The sequence below is a fragment of the Ovis canadensis genome, chromosome 1 (genome assembly GCF_042477335.2).
Source record: "Ovis canadensis isolate MfBH-ARS-UI-01 breed Bighorn chromosome 1, ARS-UI_OviCan_v2, whole genome shotgun sequence".
Taxonomy (NCBI): domain Eukaryota; kingdom Metazoa; phylum Chordata; class Mammalia; order Artiodactyla; family Bovidae; genus Ovis; species Ovis canadensis.
In genome coordinates, this window is record NC_091245.1 from 190978253 (window position 1) to 190998112 (window position 19860).

Here is a 19860-nt window from a genome sequence, read left to right on the forward strand (position 1 = left end):
TAGGGAGTATGACAAGAAAAGGGCTTCCCAGGTGGCACTGGTGGTATAGAACCTGTCTGCCAATGAAGGAGATGCAAGAGATGTGGGTTCGATCCCTGGGTTGGGAAGATCCCTGGAGGAGGGCACGGCAACCCACCCCAGTATTCTTGCCTGAAGAACCCCACGAACAGAGGAGATTGGCGGGCTACAGTCCATAGCGTTGCAGAGTCAGACACGACTGAAGCGACTGAGCACACGCATGCACACTACAAGAAAGAAGACTTCTCTTAAACTCAGATTGGAGACAGGAAACCTGTATGTTTGCAGACCACACTTCTGTCTGTCCATCGGCTAGGGACGTGGGGAGGCAAACATTTCCCCTCTCTGCCCACAGGGTGTACAGTCCACCCATGGGTATCTGAGATTGTCTTGTGGTCATTATAATTCAGAACCATGCCGTAGTGGAGCCAGACGCCAGAGCGACCTGGGGATGCAGCCAAGTCCTTGAAGGAGATGGAAGAGGAGACGATAACCTTAAAAGGGGGAGGTCGGGGATAGACAGGGAGAGAAGGAAAGGGAGTGGGGAGGTCTGAGAGAAGGGCAGCCCTCCCCAGATCCTGCTACACCCCCACTGCATAGTGAGGAGGTGTTACTCACCTCCACCCCCACCCTGGGTCAGCAGCCCTCTGCCAAGACAAGACCCCCAACTCCAGCCCCACAGGGCTCCTGGGTCTCTAAGAATGAGGCTCTCGTTCAAGCCAGAGAGCTAACACCCTCTTCCACACACTGGAGCCTGCTCTGCCTCCGCAGGGCAGACAGTCTGCAGCCCATTCCGGGGCCCATGGCTTTACACCCTGTACCTTCTCTACCCTCCCAGCACCCTTGCAAAGCCCCGGCCCCTCTTACAGACTCTGCTCCCCAGTGGTGAGAGCTGGGTTGTCTATCACTGTACCTTCTGCCAGAAGGCAGAGTCCGTGTGTCAGCTCAGCAGCTCCACTCCCCGTGTGACATGCCTCCAGTTTACTCTCCGTTGTTTGTGTGTCCTCCCAAACAGAAGGGGAGCTTCCTGATGACAGAGCCAGAGTCCCCCTCAGTTCCCACCATGGTTCCTGCCTCTAGCTGAGTGTCTGAGAGCACAGTCGGCGGTTCCCAGCGAGCAGATAGAGATGAAACCTCTGCTGGATAGATGAGTGGGTGGACATCACCATCCCCATGTCACAGACGAAGGAACTGAGGCTGAGACTTGGTGACCTGCCCAAGTCCCCACAGTTCCTAAGGGGCAGGGGGGTTATGAACTAGCCTGCTCAACACAGATGCTCTTCTTCCTCCACAACAGTGAGGAAAGGTAACTCCTTCCTCCTCTTGGCAAAGGTAACCTGGATGCCTCCCGGTTCTGGCTGCATCAGCACCCTTATTCTGCTTCCCCAAGTGGTACCTCCTCTAGGTGCCTCTTCCTCCAGTCTCCATCTCCCTCCTCCCAAAGCAGAGCACCAGGAGCTCCCAGGCACGAGCAGCCTCCACTGGCATGATCCGGAGGCCCTGTCCCAGGAGTGGGGACAGCATGGCCCTCCACTGACCCTGGCACTGTGGCTGCAGCAGGAGGGCTCTGAAGCTGCAGGTCTGAACCCAGGCATGGCCCCAGCCCCAAATGACCTGTCCAGCAAGAGAGGCAGAGATCCCTCCACCTGTCACCATACAACAGACGTGAGCGGCATCTGGGGACTCCATGGGGGTCTTGAGGGTTCCATGGCCTCTGACCAGTCTCAATCCACAGGACCAGCGCATCCAACAGGCCTCCCCAGAACCCCAGGAATTGGATGGGATAAAAGGATCCTCCTCGGGCCCAAGGGAGAGTGAGGCCATGCAGAGTGATGGGCGCCCATCTGTCACCCTTCCCTGCCAGGGCCAAGCTCTCCGGCCACCCATTAGTCTCTTCCCTCCCTTAGATCCAGGCCCAAACCATCACACCGCACAGCTGATTTATTTATTCTCGTGGCCTTGCTCTTGGTGGGGTTAGAGAACAGCATGTCATCGGCCTCTCTAAATATTATAACTCCACAGAGAATTGATGAATGTGACTTATCACCCTTCCACTCCAGCTTCAGAATCCCCAGGCCATTCTTTGTTGATAGGAGTGTGATCATAATCATAATAATAACAGTAACAACAATAATAGCTGCTCGCAATTACTGAACACTCATTCTGTGCCAGAGAGTGTGCTAAGCGCTTTCCTCGTATTATTTCATTTACTCTTTAACAACCATTTTAAGTAGGGGCTCATTCTGTCCTACTACACAAAGGAAGAAACAGGTTCTGAGTGGCTCAATGCTGATAATTTGTCCTGGTCACAGCAGGGCTGGAATGATATGAAGGGCAGCCTAGTCCAGGCCCTAGGGCTAATCACTGGACCATAAGCCAAGCCCCAACATGCATCCCTATACCATAAAATCATTCCTCCACCTACTACTCAACCCCTAACCGAAGCCAAAGGCTCAGCCCCAAACCAGAGACCAAACAGAGCAAGCAATGTGTTTCCCCAAGAGCTGCACTGGGCAGTGGCTGCTGAAACAGGGAAAGGGGCCAGTGGGATATTTGCATATGATTGCTCACGGCTGGCCTCTGATGTTACCAGCCACCCCCGGTCCTGGCAATTTTAGAGCCAGACTTATGTCTGTCCCTGTGAAAATGATGGCCTCTTAGCTTTTCTCTCCTTTCATCTCTCTTCTGATTGTGGTCACTGATCCTGATACACTCCAGAAGAGACACGACCCCGCTATGGCTGGGGTCTGATTCTGATTCTTGCCATGCAGTTGCTCTCACCACTCTGTGACTCCTGCACTGACCCAGAGTCACAGCCTCTGTGGGAGTGGAGGGGCCGGGGGTGCTCCCCAGAGGGTAGGCCACTCCATGGGGCAGTCCCTCTGGAAGAGGCCCGAGTCAGCCTCTCTGACCAAACCCCCTTGCTGGAGGGCTGGGAGCCCAAGGGCCAGCAACAGAGGGGTGGGAGGTGAGATGCTGCCCCCCGTGTGGGAGGACAGAGGGGTGAGAGGGCAAAGTGCTGGGCAGAGATGCAGAGGTGGCCAGGTGTGAAAGCTGCAGTAGCCAGGCCAGGCTGAGAATTTTGTGCCTTGAATGCCAGACTGTTTCTGGGCAAAGAATTTTCTGGATTTACTTTGTGTTCCACTTTACAGTTTAGTAAATCTGCTGAACGCTCTGCTGTGCTAAGAGGAGTCAAGAAAAGCACTCTTTGTCCACGCTCGGCCTGGAACAGAGCCATGCTGGGGCCAGCAGGGTGGTGAAGACAGGACCGAGAGAGAAAATTCCAGAGGAGCTCAGGGGTTTGTATGTATTGGGATGCTTGGTGGGTTACCTCTTACCCCTTGAACCTGGGGTCTCTGGGACTTGTTCTGATAGAGAAGGCTGTTTCTTTACCTGTCCTAAGGTGGGGACCCTCACATCTGAGGGGCAGCCATCAGGCAGGAAAGGCCCCCCTGGCTCCTCAATCACACACAGGCAGGTGGAAACCCTCTCTCCTCCTCTTCTCTGAGTACCCTCCCTCCTGAGGGCTCCCCAAGCCTCCTTCCCACAGAACCATTATACAAACCCCTCCTGCTGGGCAGATAAAAAACATCTGTCTAGTAGTCAGGCCAGGTGGAAACTTCTAAACCAAAAAGCTTTCTGGGGGCAATTCCCTCACTTAACTGTTATGGATCTTGGACAAGTTAATATCTGTGCCTATTTATTCACCTGTTAAAAGGAGATAATAATAGTACCAACATCTTATGCTTGTTGTGGTGATTAACTGAATATACAAAAGTGCTTAGAACAGTGCAGGCTTCATGAAAACTCCATACAGGTATTAGCTGTTGTTAGTGATTACCCTACCACATGAGGACAGACGCGGGTATGAGGAGATGAGCAGAGAAACCCTCGAATCAGCACCATCTTTCGAGGCCTGGACCCCACCATCACGTTGAACGGAGCACACCTCAGCCCGCAGCCCCTCAGGACACTCCTGGGCCTGCAGACTCAGCCAGGGTGGCTTTCTTCCTGACAGCCCAAGGCTGCTGCTGGCCACGATCTCCCTGCCTGAAGGTGGAGTGTGGTAGGCATCAGAGGGGATGGGATACTTTGAAAACTGAGAACAAATAGGGTCTGCAGGTACTGTTTTCTTCCAAAGGCTTCAGATCTGTTTTGGGAGATGGATGGACGACACACTGTTAGGACTGGCAGTCTTGGGGCACACTGGGAACTGGGCGGTTCTGCCCACTCCACAGGACTACACCTGCCTACTCCCCATCCCACCATCAGCCTCATCTGACTCTATTAATACATATTAGTGTGTGTGTGTGTGTGTGTTTATCCATGCACAATAGTTTAATTATTTTATTTAACCCCTTTATTGAAAATTCAGCCCAAAGCTCCAGAAGGTTGTCTTTGTGTCAACCTTCAAGGACTCGTGGGTCCTAGGAAAACTCACGCAGGGAGGAAAGAACCCGCCCAAAGGCAAACACAGCAGCTCCTTTTCTGGGCATATGGGAGGATTAGCGGGCTCTCCAGGAAGCCATGCTGGATGAAGGCCACGGTACCGCTTCATGTCCCCGTGGAACGCAGAAGCAGATTTTGCACTCTATTAATCTACATCTGTTTGCATGTCCCTGCTGTCAGCGCTTCTGTCTAGGGAAGCAGCAAGCAGGCAGTAAAAGGAACATGGGCTTTGCCGGGGAGGGGAGACCTTGGTGCACCCTGCTTTATCACTCCCTGCCAAGTGACCTTGGGCAAGGGTCTCAGCCATTCTGAGCTCATTCTCCAAACAGAGGATGCTGATAAGGGTCCCCACCCCGCAGGGCTGTCAGCCTCCTGACAGGATTAGCGAGGATGTGGATAATGCCTGGTGCAGTGCCTGGCACACACTGGCTTAGAAGGCATGGAGGTTGCCAGAGATGCCGGATGCTGGTGAAGACTGAGATGATGATGGTGACCCTGAGGTCCCAAGTCTGTGCTTTCTGCCTCCCTTGTTAGGCTAGGGGTTTTTCCAACAGCTGGTGGTGTTGTTTTCTCCTTTCCCCTCCTTCCTACAGCCTCACCTCCTCCCCACAGTACTAATTCACTTAACAGACCTAGAGGGGCAGGGCTGGGGTGCCCCAGACAACACACATTCCAAAGCCACCAGACCCCCTGGTTGGGCTTTGCCCTCTTGAAGTGAAGGAAAGGGACACACCATCTCCTATGGGATTCAGCCTTCCCACCCTGCCCTCGCCCCCGAGCCTTGCCCCTACCTCACGTTGTCATGTTTCTGGATGTAAATCTTATGGAACATCATATCCTCCTGTTTGGCGTTGATGTCGGCTTTCATCTCCATGGCAACGTGACGGGGAAGGACAGACAGCAGGAGCCGCTCCTGGAGGGGAAGCAGATGCTTTCATCATAGCCTCTCCCCAACTTGGCGGTCCCTTCCCCTCCCCAGGCTTCACTCCTCCACACCTGTGTCCCCACCGCAGGGCCCGAGAAAACCTCTCAGGCTCTCCTCAAACTCAGGGGGCTAACACTTGCATGCTGGGGGCAGAGACATGCCTCAGGGCCACCTGGCCCCCATCTCCCTGGGACACCTCCTGGTTCTTCGGTTACACGGAGAAAAGCACTCCTGGTGAGCCTGTAATACCAAGCACCTTGGGTCAAAGACCTTGGGCAAATGACTGAACTCTGAGCCTCCAGTTGCTTATATAAATGGGGATGCGGTTGTTGGAGCTTTAGATGAGATTCATTCAGTCATCAAATATTCACTGCGAACTGACCGTGTTCCAGGCATCATGCTGGGTGCCAGGAGTGATAGCTGGGGCCAGGTTCCGCCTTCACAAATTCCCGGTCTCCTGCGTTACAGATACTATGGGGCACAGAGCAGGGGGACCTGTCTGAGGCTAGGGAGAAGTGGGGTGGTCACAGAGGACTTCGTGGGGACTAGAGAATGATGTGCTTCATTTTCACAGGATGGTGGCCCAGGAGGATGGGAAAGATCCCTGACTGGAGAAACTGAGGAATTAAGATCAGCTGAAGAGGAGGTTGGAGGGAAGCAGGGAGAGGGGCCCAGGGCCTCCCTGTGAAGTGGGGGAGGGTCACATCAGCCCTTGATGGAGTCTGGATGTGGCCTCCTCTCTGAGTTCTCCTCTGGGGCCTGCCTGCTCCAGAGGTTCAGCTGCACCCAGAGTGTGCAGCCTCTGCCCGCACCCTCTGCAGCCCTCCCCATGCCAGGCCCTCTGCCAGGCTCACTCAGGGATCCTCTCATCTGAGGCCTCTCCTCCTGGCGGCCCACAGCCCCTCCATCTCCCCACCCCCATCCCCCAGCACTGGAAGCTGGGCCACTCCCTCCCCAGGCCCTAAGACTTCTGCTCCTGCGCCTGTCCAGTTCCCCTCCCGCCTTCCTGCCCCACCCCTGACCTCTTCCTGCTCACTCCTGCCCTTGGGGAGCAAGGCTTCCCCCAGTACCTCCCCTGGTCACCTCCCAAGCCACTCCCTGGTCCAGGTCCCCAAGTCTTCAGCTGCCCGCCTGACATCATGCCCACACCATGCTCACCCTCCCGGTGGCTCTTCTCAAGTTCCCTGCCTTTGCCCATGGCACTCCCAACTTCCGGGTCATCAAGGTCAAGGCCTTGCTCCTCAGCTAGAATCACCATCCTCACACATGCTGCTACCCTTCCTTGGGCTCATCCCCTTCCCAGAAGGAGGGTCCTGGCTCCAGCTGCCAGCATCCCTTGCCACCCTGGGCCTTCCTGTAGAGTCCCCCATCACTCTGCATTTCAGCCTGTTACTGGGGCCTCCTGAGGGTGGGAATGTGTCTTGTTGGGCTTACAGCAGACAGTCTTATGCTCAGGAAGCTCTGGTAAACTAGTGAGGAATGGTGCTCTCTGTGGACAGGCCTGACCTCCGGTCAGGACCTCCCTCAGTGGACATGGCCATTACAGTCCGTCTCATATTTACTGAACTCTCCGTAAACAGCTACTGATGACAAAAATACAAATGAAAGGACAATTCTGTGGAAATATAGGATGACTGGGAGAAAGTGTGCAACAAACTGTTTAGATTCATGAGAGACCTTCCTACACTGCCGACCAGTTCTGGGGCTGAGGAGCAGGAGGAGTGGGCAGGGGATGGGTGGGGATCAGCGCTGGATCCCCTATCAGGTGGCGCTAAAGAGCATCCTCGGATCTAAGAGCACCCCCTTCTGCAGAGGGCAGAGGAGGCTGGGCTCCGGGCCATGGCTGGGTGAGGAGTGCCTGTCCCCTGGAGGCAGGCCTCCCCTCCCTGGCCTGAAACATGGTTTGGCGAACATATTCCCCTCCCCCTCCCCCAAGATCCCTGTGGATTTGCTGGAATGTCTAGCCTGGCCAGGGCCAGCACATGTAAGCTGTGATGAACTGTAAATGATATAAACGCTAATTTTACTGCAAAAGGGTGAGGTCCAGGCATGGTGGGGGGGCGGGGGTGGGAGTGGCAGTGGGGGGAGGCACTCCCTAACCCAGAAGGAGTGGGAAGATATCCTGATCTCAGGCAAGTGATGCTGGGGCCTGAGATAGGCATGAGAGAGGGGGCTTTTCAGGCAGATAGGGGCTTGGGGGTGAGGAGGGTACAGAAGTGAGGTAACCATGTCAAGAAGAGACAGTGGGAAGACTCAGGGACACCTCTGGGCATGGGTTTCATTCAAGAGCTGGACCAGGAGCCTAGATGGGACCAAGAGAACGCATGGGAAGGCCAGGCCTCAGATGGGACAGCCTGAGCTGGGGACCTGGCCAGGCACAGTGGCCCCGCACAGGGCTGGAAGGGAAGCGGGGGGCAGACTATGTCTGGGGGTTCGGGGCCTGGAAAGGCACTGTGGGACTCTGCCCCCTGACTCAGCTGTCTGAGTGTCACCAGCTAGGTCACTGTAACTCCCTAGACTGAACCCAGACAGAGGCAGAGGTGCGCCACACACTGATGAACTCTGCACTCATGGGGGCTGAGCTCGTGCGGGGTGCATGGAGCACCCGCCGTGCCAGGCAGGAGGCCGCACGTGACCACTGCACTGCCTTCCAGGCCTCTGGCTCCCTGTCCTCACGATCAAAGGCAGACCTTCCACGTTTACACCTGCCACCCGCCTGACATGGCGTGCAGCCCAGAATTCTGCCAGTGTTTGGGCAGGCTGTGGGGAGACGCTAACCTAAGAGCAGAGCAAGGCCCCTCCGGCTCGGAGTAGCGACCTTCCCTCTGAGAGCCAGGATGAGTCTGAGCCCAGTGGGAGCCCCAGCACCTGGCCGGGTGGTCTGCTTCCCACCCCCAACTGCCCCCGGGTCTCCCTCCAGGCCTGCTGTTTGGGAGCAGTGTGCCCTGTACAGCCTCAGAGTTCCAAGCTTCTAACCAGTTCACACGCACGAGAAGACACAGGGGTGACCTGGCCAAACCTAAACCCCGAACAGGGCGCCCCCAGGATGCTAGGCAGGGAACCCTGACAAGTCCTCAGTCCCCGCCCCACCCTCAGCCAGAGGAGCACACAGGGGCAGGTCCCTCTGCCTGGGACTCACAGAGAGAAGCCCCCGAGTCTGGCCTGAATGAGTGACCTGCCTCCTGGCCCCAGAGTCCTGAGGGTGAGGTTTAGGGTGAGACATGGCCGTCTTCCTTTCTCGAACTAACCAGACCCCATAACTCGGCGCACAGGAAGTGCCTCGTGAGGGCATCACAGGGCTGACAGCCTGGGCTTCTCTCCTTCCCCTTCCCCCTCCCCCTCCCCGGGGGCACCTTCATCCCAGGAGGGAATGCTGATGCTCTCATCGCCCAGTTCATCAGCCCTGGGGGCAGGAGGGAGGGCCACTTCCTGCCTCCCAGGGCCTGGGTGCTCAGTTTGAGTGCGAACCACAGGGAGGCTGAGGAGGCACTCTCAGCCCAAAGCTTGAGCCCAGAGCTCATTCTCCAAAGCTTCTTGAGAGCATTCCCACAGAGCCAAGAATGCTGGGCGCCCTCCAGAGGAAACATCCCCCACGGCCTGGGCCCCCGCCCAGGAGGGGCTGGACAGCTGCCTGAGCATCGCTGGCGGGCAGTCGGCAGCTGGGCAGCCGCGCGGGGCAGGAAGGCCTCACCCACCTGCTGCTGGTTCTCCCGCTGCGAGTGGAGCCGCGCCTGGATGCACTCCCGGGTCTCCTGGAAGGCCTGTCTCTGCGAGACCTCAGCCGGGTAGTGGGTGCACACACCCACGATGTTGGTGCAGGAGAAAATGAGGACGTTGGAGACGAGCTGCAGAGGAAGAGATGAGGACGCGAGCTGAGGCCTGGAGCAGGCACTGGCGCCCCAACCACGAGCCTCCCACTCCCAGGGCTCAGGGCCCCCAGGTCCCACTGTAGCAAACACACACCTAGTTGCCAGCAAACAGATGCCAAGGGCTCCCACCCACAGCCAACTACTGGGCAGCCAAGTGCAACCACTCGGGCTCCCTGACGTCCTCAGAGCCCAGAGCTTGGCTGGCCTGCGACAGAATATGGCCTTAACGATGCTGAGTCACAGAATGATTACCCTGGCTGCGTCCATAGTACCAAAGGCAACAAGGTTAGGTGTCCTGGGGATGCTGCGTCAGAGCTGTGGGTGCTGGGGTGGCAAGGCCACTGCAAGGAAGTTTCCTTGAGGGGGATAGGGCTTCATCGTTTGAAAGAGTGACAGGGTCCACACAGGTGAAAGGACAGCTCTTTCATGGAGAAGCTTTAGCTGGCTATTCCCCAGGGATCAGCTCCAAGAAGCAAATAGCTGCTGATGCGCAGCACTGTGTGAAGTCCTCTGGGGATGGAGGGGAGGACAGGGTCCCCAGCCAGCAGGGATCCGTGTCCACACAGGTCTCATCTCCTTCTCTACACCAGCACCAGGGCCTCCTGATGACCCTCCCCCCAGCACACCACACTCCTTTACCCCCACTCCACAGGGATGCCCATCTCTGTGCTGACAGAGATGTGTGCAGAGACAAGGCTGAAGTTCTTTGGAAAGCAGTACTTACTGAAAAAATAGGGGGAAACACAACACAACCCACAAAAGCTAGTTGACAGAGCACATTCCAGATCTGGTCCCTTGGACAGCAAGGAGATCAAACCAGTCAATCCTAAAGGAAATTGACCCATAATACTCACTGCAAGGACTGATGCTGAAGCTGAAGCTCCAATACTCTGGCTACCTGATGCGAAGAGCCAACTCATTGGAAAAGACCCTAATGCTGGGAAAGATTGAGGGCAGGAGGAAATGGGGATGACAGAGGATGAGATGATTGGATGGCATCACCGACTCAAAGGACATGAGTCTGAGCAAACTCCAGGAGATAGTGACGAACAGGGACTCCTGGCTTGCTGCAGTCCATGGGGTTGCAAAGAGTCTGGCACAATTGAGCGACTGAACAACAAAAGGTGCTGTCTGGCCAAAACTGCTCTTGGCAGGTACAGCTCCTGGGCAGTCTGGGTGAAGGGATTCTGGTCCTGCCCTTGACTCAAGCCACATCAGACAGAAGCCACACAGGCTCAGCTTTCTAGGCCTCAATCACTCCCTCCAAACACACAGTTCTTAGTCCCAGCTGCTGCAGCGGAGCCCAGGCTGGGCCTGCTCCTTCTGCTGTGGTTCCGCCCCACCCCTACCGGGAGCCCTGCGTTGGTCTCCAGTCCTCTTATCCCCTTGAGGCTTCAGTTGCTAGGCAGTGATCGGCAGCAGCTCCCACATGCTTCTTCCAGGGTCCTCTTTTTCACTGGATGTCCTGTCCTCGGTGCTGCTCTGCTTCTACCTGAAGGCTTTCCCCACCCCACCCCCTCTCCGAGGTGGCCCTAGCTTCCACCCAGGCTCTCAGGCCCACAGCCATGTGGGCTCCATGCTGGAGGCAGCGCCATCTTTCCCTGGAGATGACCCATACTGCGTCTATTCCCAGTCGACACACAAAGAGACCTTTCCTCTCCCATCTCTGTCTTGTTTCCTCCTCAACTGCACGATAGACTCTAGTGTTCTGGCTGAAAGACGCTGTGGGCTCCCCTCAAGCACCTCCTGGCACCCCCAGATGCCTCCCTGAGGAGCCTTCAGGAAGGGGGCAAACTCAGATCACCAGTTCTACCAACTCGGCTGATGATCACAACCCCCCACCGCCAACCCCATTCACCCCAGGATCCTACCACTGTCATTTTATATAAACTCATCACAGAGAAAAATCCAACCTGTTTGTTACAAGCAAAGAAGACTTCTGATACACAGAAGCTTACAGTCCAGTTGAGGAGAGAAGCGGTCACAACCGACACAGAACCAGCAGCAGGAAGCGGAAACTGAATCATGCCAAGCAAACGGGAGCAGAGCAGGGCACAGGGCCAGGAGAGGTCTCTGGGAAGCCTGGGCTTGGGGCGAGGGGCATGTTCAGTGAGGCTGGCAGACATGAGACAGCGCACCCCTGGAGACAGCCACTAGAATAGCCAAAGCAACATTGAAGAAGATGAACCAAGTTGGAAGACTTATACTACTCAAGTTCAACACTTACTAGAAAGCTACTGTAATTAAACTGGTGCAGCACTGTTTTAACAAAAGAAATACAGATCGGAATTGAGAGTCCAGAAATAAACCCTTATGTTTATGACTTGCTGAGTTTTGACTAGGATACCAAGACAATTCAATGGGAAAAGAACAGTCTTTTCAGCAAACTTGCTATCCCATATGAGGTAGGAGACTTTACCTCATACCATATACAAAATTAACTCAAAATGGATCAAAGACCTAAATATGAAAGCTATAGCTATAAACTCTGAGAAGAAAACATAGGAATACCTCTTAATGACCTAGGATTAGGCGGCGACTTCTTAGACATCACATCAAAAGCACAAATGATAAAAGAAGAAAAGATAAATTGTACTTCATCAAAATTAAGAAGCCTTGTGCTTCAAAAGGAACCATTAGGAAAGTGAAAAGACAACCCATAGAATGGGAAAAAATGCCTGCAAATCATCTATCACACCTAAATAAAGGTGTTATAAATTTTTGACAAATATACAAAGGCAACTAAATGGAGGAGGATAATCTTTTGGAGCAAATGGTGCTAGAACAATTGAATATCCATATGATTAACTCAAATCTCATAAAATATTACAAAAATTTATTCAGAACAAATTGTAAAAAACTTTACAACAACAAAAAAAATTTATTCAGAACTAAATGTAAAACCTAAAACTAGTAAACTTCCAAAAGAAAACACTTTGGAAGAAAAGAAGAAAACACTTTCTTCCAGAAGAAAACCCAAGAAGACTTTGGGTTAGGCAAAAATTTCTTATATACCACAGCAAAACATGACTCATAAAAGAAAAGAGAAATTGATAAATTAGACATTATCAAAATTAAGAACATTTGCCTTCAAAAGACACTGTTACGAAAATGAAATGACAAGCCATAGAATGGAAAAATTTATTTGTAGATCAGATATCTGATTAAAAGACTTGAATCCAAAATTCTCAAAGAGCTGTCAAATCAAAAACTAAAAAAAACCCTCAAACCACTTTTTAAAAGAGCAAAATATTTAAGTAGACAGTTTACCAAGAAGATATAAGGATGGCAAACACAGAGAAAGATGGAAATAATTAGCCGTTAAGGAAATGCAAATTTCTTACAAAAAACAATGAGATACTACTAAACACTATTAAATGGTTAAAATAAAATCAAATTTAAAAAATGAAAATAAGGACGTCCCTGGTGGTCCAGTGATTAAAAATTTGCCTTGCAATGCAGGAGATGTGGGTTTGATCCCTGGTCGGGAACTAAGATCTCAAAAGCCTCAGAGCAACTAAGCCCACATGCCATAACTGCTGAGCCCACGTGCCAAAACTAGAGAGTCTGCACACCTCAATGACAGATCCCTCATGATGCAACACAGACTCCATGCCACAGCTAAGATCAAAAGCAGCCAAATAAATAATGTGCTTTGTGGCTCAGTTGTGTCCGACTCTTTGCAACCCCATGGACTGTAGCCCGCCAGGCTCCTCTGTCCATGGGATTCTCCAGGCAAGAATACTGGAGTGGACTGCCATGCCCTCCTCCAGGGGATCTTCTCAACTCAGGGATCAAACTCAAGTCTTCCACTTTGCAGGAGGATTCGTCACTGTCTGAGCCACCAGGTAAGCCCATGACTCTGACAACTTCCTGTTAAAATGTGGCATAAGACTGTCTCAGTTTGGAGAATAGACACAGAATTGGAAGTATTTCTGAGTTCCAAGTTCTAGATCTGAATCTTGTATGATTAAAATCTCAATCCCTTGGTCTGCCATTTTGGTGTAACAGAATTAGAAGTAGTTGGAGGAATGACAACTGGAATTTTAATTGACAAAATAAATCTCATTTCTTCACAGAAGCGTAGGCCTGAAACTCACTTTGGACCAGGCACTTCAGGGAGACTTGTAGTCAGGTAGCCAGTTGTCGGACACAACTGAAGCGACTTAGCAGCAGCAGCAGCAGCCAGTTGCCTAGTTTTATGAAAAGTAAGGTTGTAGTTGCTAGCTGTCAGCAGACATTGTTTTGAGAATGTTTTGTGGCATCCAAGCACGACTCAGAAAATTCAAGTGTTAAGCAATATAAGGTCTAGTCTGAAATTACACCCATAGTATCACCTAGTTATTTCCTTGGATATCTGAACCATAGCTACGCTATTTTGACTTTTAATTGTAAAATTATCCTTAACAGCCAAAGCAGATGGCATCATTAATTATGTCAGTGTTTCTCTGAGCTTCCCTGATGGCTCAGATGGTAAAATTGTCTGCTTGCAATGCTGGAGACCCGGGTTCAATCCCTGGGTTGGTTCAATCTCCAGGGTTGTCCTGGAGAATGAAAAGGCAACCCACTCCAGTACTCTTGCCTGGAAAATTCCATGGATGGAGGAACCTCATAGGCTACGGTCGATGGGGTCACAAAGAGTCGGACACAACGGAGCGACTTCACTTTCACATTTCAGCGTTTCTCTAGGTATAGAAGATGCAGGAATTGGGACTCATAAAATCTTCTCCTAAAAAGATCTAACGCTATGAAGCCCTGTTTTGCCAGTTTTCCCCAGAGCACAAAGTGCACAGAAATAAGTAATAAATAAAAATAAATATTAAAAAAAATGAAAAGAAGAAAGAACTGCCAACACTGGTACTGGTAAGAGTGTATAGCAGCTGGAACTCTCATACCTTGCTCAGTTCAGTTCAGTTCAGTCGCTCAGTCATGTCGGACTCTTTGTGACCCCATGAATTGCAGCACGCCAGGCCTCCTGTCCATCACCAACTCCCGGAGTTCACTGAAACTCACGTCCATCGAGTCGGTGATGCCATCCAGCCATCTCATCCTCTGTCGTCCTCTTCTCCTCCTGCCCCCAATCCCTCCCAGCAGCAGAGTCTTTTCCAATGAGTCAGCTCTTAGCATGAGGCGGCCAAAGTATTGGAGTTTCAGCTTTAGTATCAGTCCTTCCAAAGAACACCCACGACTGATCTCCTTTAGAATGGACTGGTTGGATCTCCTTGCAGGCCAAGGGACTCTCAAGAGTCTTCACCAACACCACAGTTCAAAAGCATCAATTCTTCGGCACTCAGCTTTCTTCACAGTCCAACTCTCACATCCATACATGACTACTGGAAAAACCATAGCCTTGACTAGACGGACCTTTGTTGGCAAAGTAATGTCTCTGCTTTTTAATACTCTATCTAGTTTGGTCAAAACTTTCCTTCCAAAGAGTAAGCATCTTTTAATTTCATGGCTGCAATCACCATCTGCAGTGATTTTGGAGACCCCAAAAATAAAGTCTGACACTGTTTCCACTGTTTCCCCATCTATTTCCCATGAAGTGATGGGACCAGATGCCATGATCTTAGTTTTTTGAATGTTGAGCTTTAAGCCAACTTTTTCACTCTCCTCTTTCACTTTCACCAAGAGGCTTTTTAGTTCCTCTTCACTTTCTGCCATAAGGAGGAATGAAAAATGGTATAGCCATTTTGGAAACAGTCTGGCATTTCTCATACATACCCTTGACCAGCAAGCTCACTCCTAGTATCTGCCCAAATCACATGTAAAGTTATGTTCAAATGGAACAATCTCATGATAACACATAATAACATGGATGAGTCTCAAGTTAATTATGCTGAGTGGAAGAAGCCACACTCAAAAGGCTACGTACTGTAAATGACTCCATTTATATGGCATTCTGGAAAAGGCAAAACTTCAGGGACTGAAAACAGATCAGTGGTTGCCAGGGGGAGGGGAGAGTTTGAATAAAAGGGGAAGCAAGAGGAGATCTTCAGGGTGGTGGGACTGTTACATACCATGATTGTGTTGGTGGTTACACATCCATATACCTTTGTCAAATCCAAAGAGTTATACACCAGAGAGGGCTTCTCAGGTGGCACAGTGGTAATCTGCCTGACTGTGCAGGAGACACAAGAGACACATATTCTACCCTGGGTCTGGAAGACCCCCTGAGTAAGAAATGGCGACCCACTCCAGTATTCTTGCCTAGGAAATCCCATGGACAGAGAAGCCTGGCAGGCTACAGCCTACTGGGTCGCAAAGAGTCATTCACGACTGAGTGTGTGTGTGTGTGTGTGTGTGTGTGTCTATACACCAGAGAAGCCAAATTCTACTGTATGTAAATGTTGCTATTGTTTAGTTGCTAAACTGTGTCTGACTCTTTTGAGACACCATGGACTGCAGCCCACCTGGCTACTCTGTCCATGGGATTTTCCAGGCATGAATACTGGAGTGGGTTGCCATTTCCTTCCCCAGGGAATCTTTCCAGCCCAGGGATTGAACCCACATCTCCTGCATTAGCAGCTGGATTCTTTAACACTGAGCTGCCAGGGGAAAAAAAAAAAAACAAGAGTAAAGGTCCAGGAGGGACCAGCAGAGAGAATATGAGGAGCTGGCTGGACAGGGAAAGGGCAGCTCTTCCTCTCTCTGAGGCCAGAAAGAGAGCCAGAGTCTATTTTGAGACATGACCCTCGAAGTAATTATCAGCTGGCCTCTGGTATCTCGGTACTAATCCTCCTGGCCTCTCCTGCTGTAATCTGACTCTTCTTGCAGCCAGAAGGCCAATAGCAACAGAGGGTGTAAATCCAGGTAAAACGATGTGCTGTAACCCAATAGGGTCCAAATGGCTCGGCTAAGCTTAGCATGCCTCAGTGTTCCTCTCTCCCATTCACTAAACACACAATGGGATGAGCAAGAAGAGAGTGCTAGGTGTGAGAGAGGTCTTCAGAAAGGCCTGTTGGAAAGGGTGATTTTGGCAAACTGGACCTGAGAGTGAAAACGTAAGAGATTAATACATCAAACACACATACACCCACCAAAAGGGCAAGAATCTGTGCGCCAGGTCTTAATAGATGCTAAGATCCCTGTGCAGACGCAAAGGTTATGAATGAAGAGAAAGCTTCAGTAAAAGCTGATGGAATTCTGCTTACAGTCTTCCAGAAAGGAGTTTATAGCCCCTTCATACATGCTTATGCCAAATACTTAACTAGTAAATAATAACAGGTATCAGTCACAACAACAGGTAAACAAGGCCTAATTAAGGGTTTGCTGCTTTTCCCTGTGCACACTTCACAGGACATGTCCAACCACATGAAAGAGGCGCGCGCACGCGCGCGCGTGTGTGTGTGTGTGTGTGTGTAAAGGGACACCAACATCATAGCAGGTGGAGTAACAAGGACACCTGAGAATACATCAAACCTCAGGCCTTACACTGGCCTCAGCATCTGCTTTTAAAACCGCCCTGCAGATGGTTTGGGTCTGGGAGGTCCCAGGACCACACCAGGAGAATCCCCAGAAGAGGGGACTGTTTGGAATTCTCGTCTCCAAGGGGAAGCCCAGAGGAGGTGCCTGTGCACATTTACAACTCCACTGGCATTCCTAAATCCCCAGCACTTCAGAAACCCAATCTCTCCTGTCTGCAGGCTGCAGGTTTGATTTGGCCACGAGCGAAGTTACTGCTCAGTATGTGCAGCGCCTCTGTGGCGAAGCCTGAAAGGGCTCCCAGCAGCTTGCCTGGGGCACTGCCATGCCTGCTGCCCCTTTTCTCTTGAGTATTCAGGGGGCCCCACGGGCCCATTGCCATAGGCGTGCTGTTTGCCAGTGCTGAAAAAGGTGAGAGGCAAAGAGGAATGAGGAATGAACTGGTTTGGAACAGAAGAAAATAAGCTAGGAGGACCTCCTCATAATCTACTATTTCGCGTGGGTTCTGTTCTGGACAGGTCAGCTGGTCGTTCGCAGGGTGTATCTGGCGGGGGTGGTAGGAGATAAAGAACCAGAATTCCCCAGGGAGCCAGATTAGGTGACTGGGGCGAGGGCCCGAGATGTTCAGTTATATTTGAATGTCAGATAAACAACAGGTTTTTTTTTTTAAGTATAAGTATGTCCTGTGCGATAGTGGGAACATGTGTGTTAGTCGCTCAGTCGTGTCCAACTCTTCGCAACCCCACAGACTATAGCCTGCCAGGTCCCTCTGTCCATGGGATTCTCCAGGCAATAATACTGGGGGGGCTTGCCATTCCCTTCTCCAGGGGAACTTCCCACCCCAGGGATCGAACCCTGGTCTCCTGCATTGCTGGCAGATTCTTTACCATTTGAGTTACAGGGAAGTCCTTAGTGGGAACATACTTATACTAAAAAATTATTTATCTGAAATTCAAGTTTAACGGGGCAACCGTATTTTCACTGGCAACCTTACCAGGGAGACTTTTCCAATCTGCCCTCCCCAGCTCTGACACCCTCCAGAACTGGGCAAGCCCAGCATACTAAGGGTAAGCCAGCTCCCTCTACACCCCACTCCCTCTTCCAGATCCTCTCCCACTCTCAGAGGCTCCTGTACAGACAGACGACAGTGCTTCCTCTTCACATCAGGGTCTGAAATCACCTCACTTAAGTGCAAGCCAAAGCTGGGATCTGATTGTTCAAATCCACCCACCTGGACACAAGGGGCACGATCATCTCAGAGTCCCTAGGGACTGAGGACCAGCTCCACGGAACTCTACAAATGTGACTGGGACTCCACATTCAAAAGGCAGGCAGAATCCTTTCTGTTCTAGTCCTCTTTCTGTTTACAAACACACAAAACTAGCAACCAAGTAACTCCCAAAGAAAAGGAACTGACAAGCCTGATAAGGGTTCCTTCTGTCTGCCCCAGATTTCATTTCTCCTGAATGGTGCTGGCGGGAAGCTTGGGGGACCTCAGTGGAAACCCATTATGATATAAAATAAATCAAAGAAGGATAATCTTAAAATATATATATGCTCAGAAGGCATATCAGCAGGGCTCCTTGTATCCTTGTGTATACTGTACCAAGCATGACTAGAGGCTAAATTACTTTAAAAATATATATATTTTTTAACTTTTTTCCTCATAGTGATGCATCTTAAAAATTTTTCCTTTACAAAGAATAAAGATTGCTGTATGCTTTTTTTGAGGGGGGTGTCATCAAAGCCACATTATCTCTGCCTGGGAGCTTTTGTGATGAGGTCCTCTTTCATGGAGGTGGCTGGTCCATCTCAGTGGCTCTGCACAAATAAAACCAGGCTCTCTGCTCTCTTCACTCCTATTAGGGGTTCTGCCCAGGTGGCACCCCTTTCTCCTCTCCATTCCAACTAGGATATAGCTGCCTGGGGCTTGTCAATCTTCCCCAGACTGGAATCCTCTCTGCAACTATCCTCTATGTCAGAGATCATCATATCCCCTTATATCAAGACACTTTTCTGATCAAATGCCCACCGATAATATAAAGCCCAAACTCTTGTGTTGATATTAAGATTCTACAAGTCTCATCATGGGCCACATTCCCCCTTCTTCTTACTACTCCTATCATATGGGCTACTTACTGCCTCTGGAAATCATCAATCTACAATGTGATTCTAAAAGTATACTGTTTATTTAATATACTTTTATTATTACTAAAAACAAATTAATAATTAGCATCTGCTTAATCCATACTTAGAAAAGACAAAGTAGACTAAGATAGGACATGTATCTAAGAATGATCAGGTGCAGCAGTTTACAACCTTCAAAACACCTTCAGAGGTCGTATTTCATTGCATCCTCACTGCATCCTTCTAAGCAGAGCAAGGTGGGTGGCATCACCTCCTCCTGCTAATGCAGGAGCTAAGACTCGAGGCAGGAGCCTCGGCCACACAGCACGACTGCAGCAGAACTCAATCAGATTCTCATTGTGAGTTCAGAGCTTGTCCTGTTCTACTGTACTAAGTGGTTATTTATCCCAACTTAATTTAGGTCCACTTTTGTTTGATTCTATTTAATAAAGGAACACTCAACTTTCTTTCCTCCTCTTCCTAGGTGCCTTAGGCCTTCTTTATAGATCCTGGTCACATAACACGCTGCTGATTAGGGACCTACTCACAGCCGCTGCCTCTAACCCAGCTCTATCCAAGGAACTCGCCACCGTGAGTGAGAATGGCCCATCGCCTGTCTTATAAGGCCAATTCTTACCCCAGTAGAGGTCTCTTGAATTATTTTTTCATCGATAGAGATCATACACCACATGACAGCCGTCTCCAACCTTTTTGGTACCAGGGATCGGTTTTGTGGAAGACAATTTTTCCACGAACCGGAGGCTGAGGGAATGGTTTCAGGATGATTTAATAACCACGTTACATTTATTGTGCACTTTATTTCTACTATTATTACATCAGCTCCACCTCAGATCATCAGACATTAGATCCCAGGGGCTGGGAACGCTCTGGCCATAGAATTCATCCTTTTAGAGTATATAATTCAGTAGCTTTTAATGTATTCTCAAGGTTGTGCAGCCTTCACCAGAACATTATTAACATCCAGAACGTTACTAATTCCAGAACGTTATTAACATCCTTTAAAGAAATCCCACACCCATTAATCAT

The 19860-nt window shown here is 50.7% G+C and overlaps 1 protein-coding gene across 1 annotated transcript in view; it reads right to left on the reverse strand.

The window, feature by feature from the left end:
- The window catches only part of ADCY5 (adenylate cyclase 5), a 157965-nt gene that overhangs the window by 59033 nt on the left and 79072 nt on the right, over positions 1-19860 (reverse strand). The window contains exons 2-3 of the mRNA XM_069555461.1: positions 9088-9237; positions 5259-5380 (exon numbers count right to left, since the gene is read on the reverse strand). Coding sequence (XP_069411562.1) covers positions 5259-5380; positions 9088-9237 — 272 coding nt within the window. The remainder of the gene's footprint in view (positions 1-5258; positions 5381-9087; positions 9238-19860) is intronic.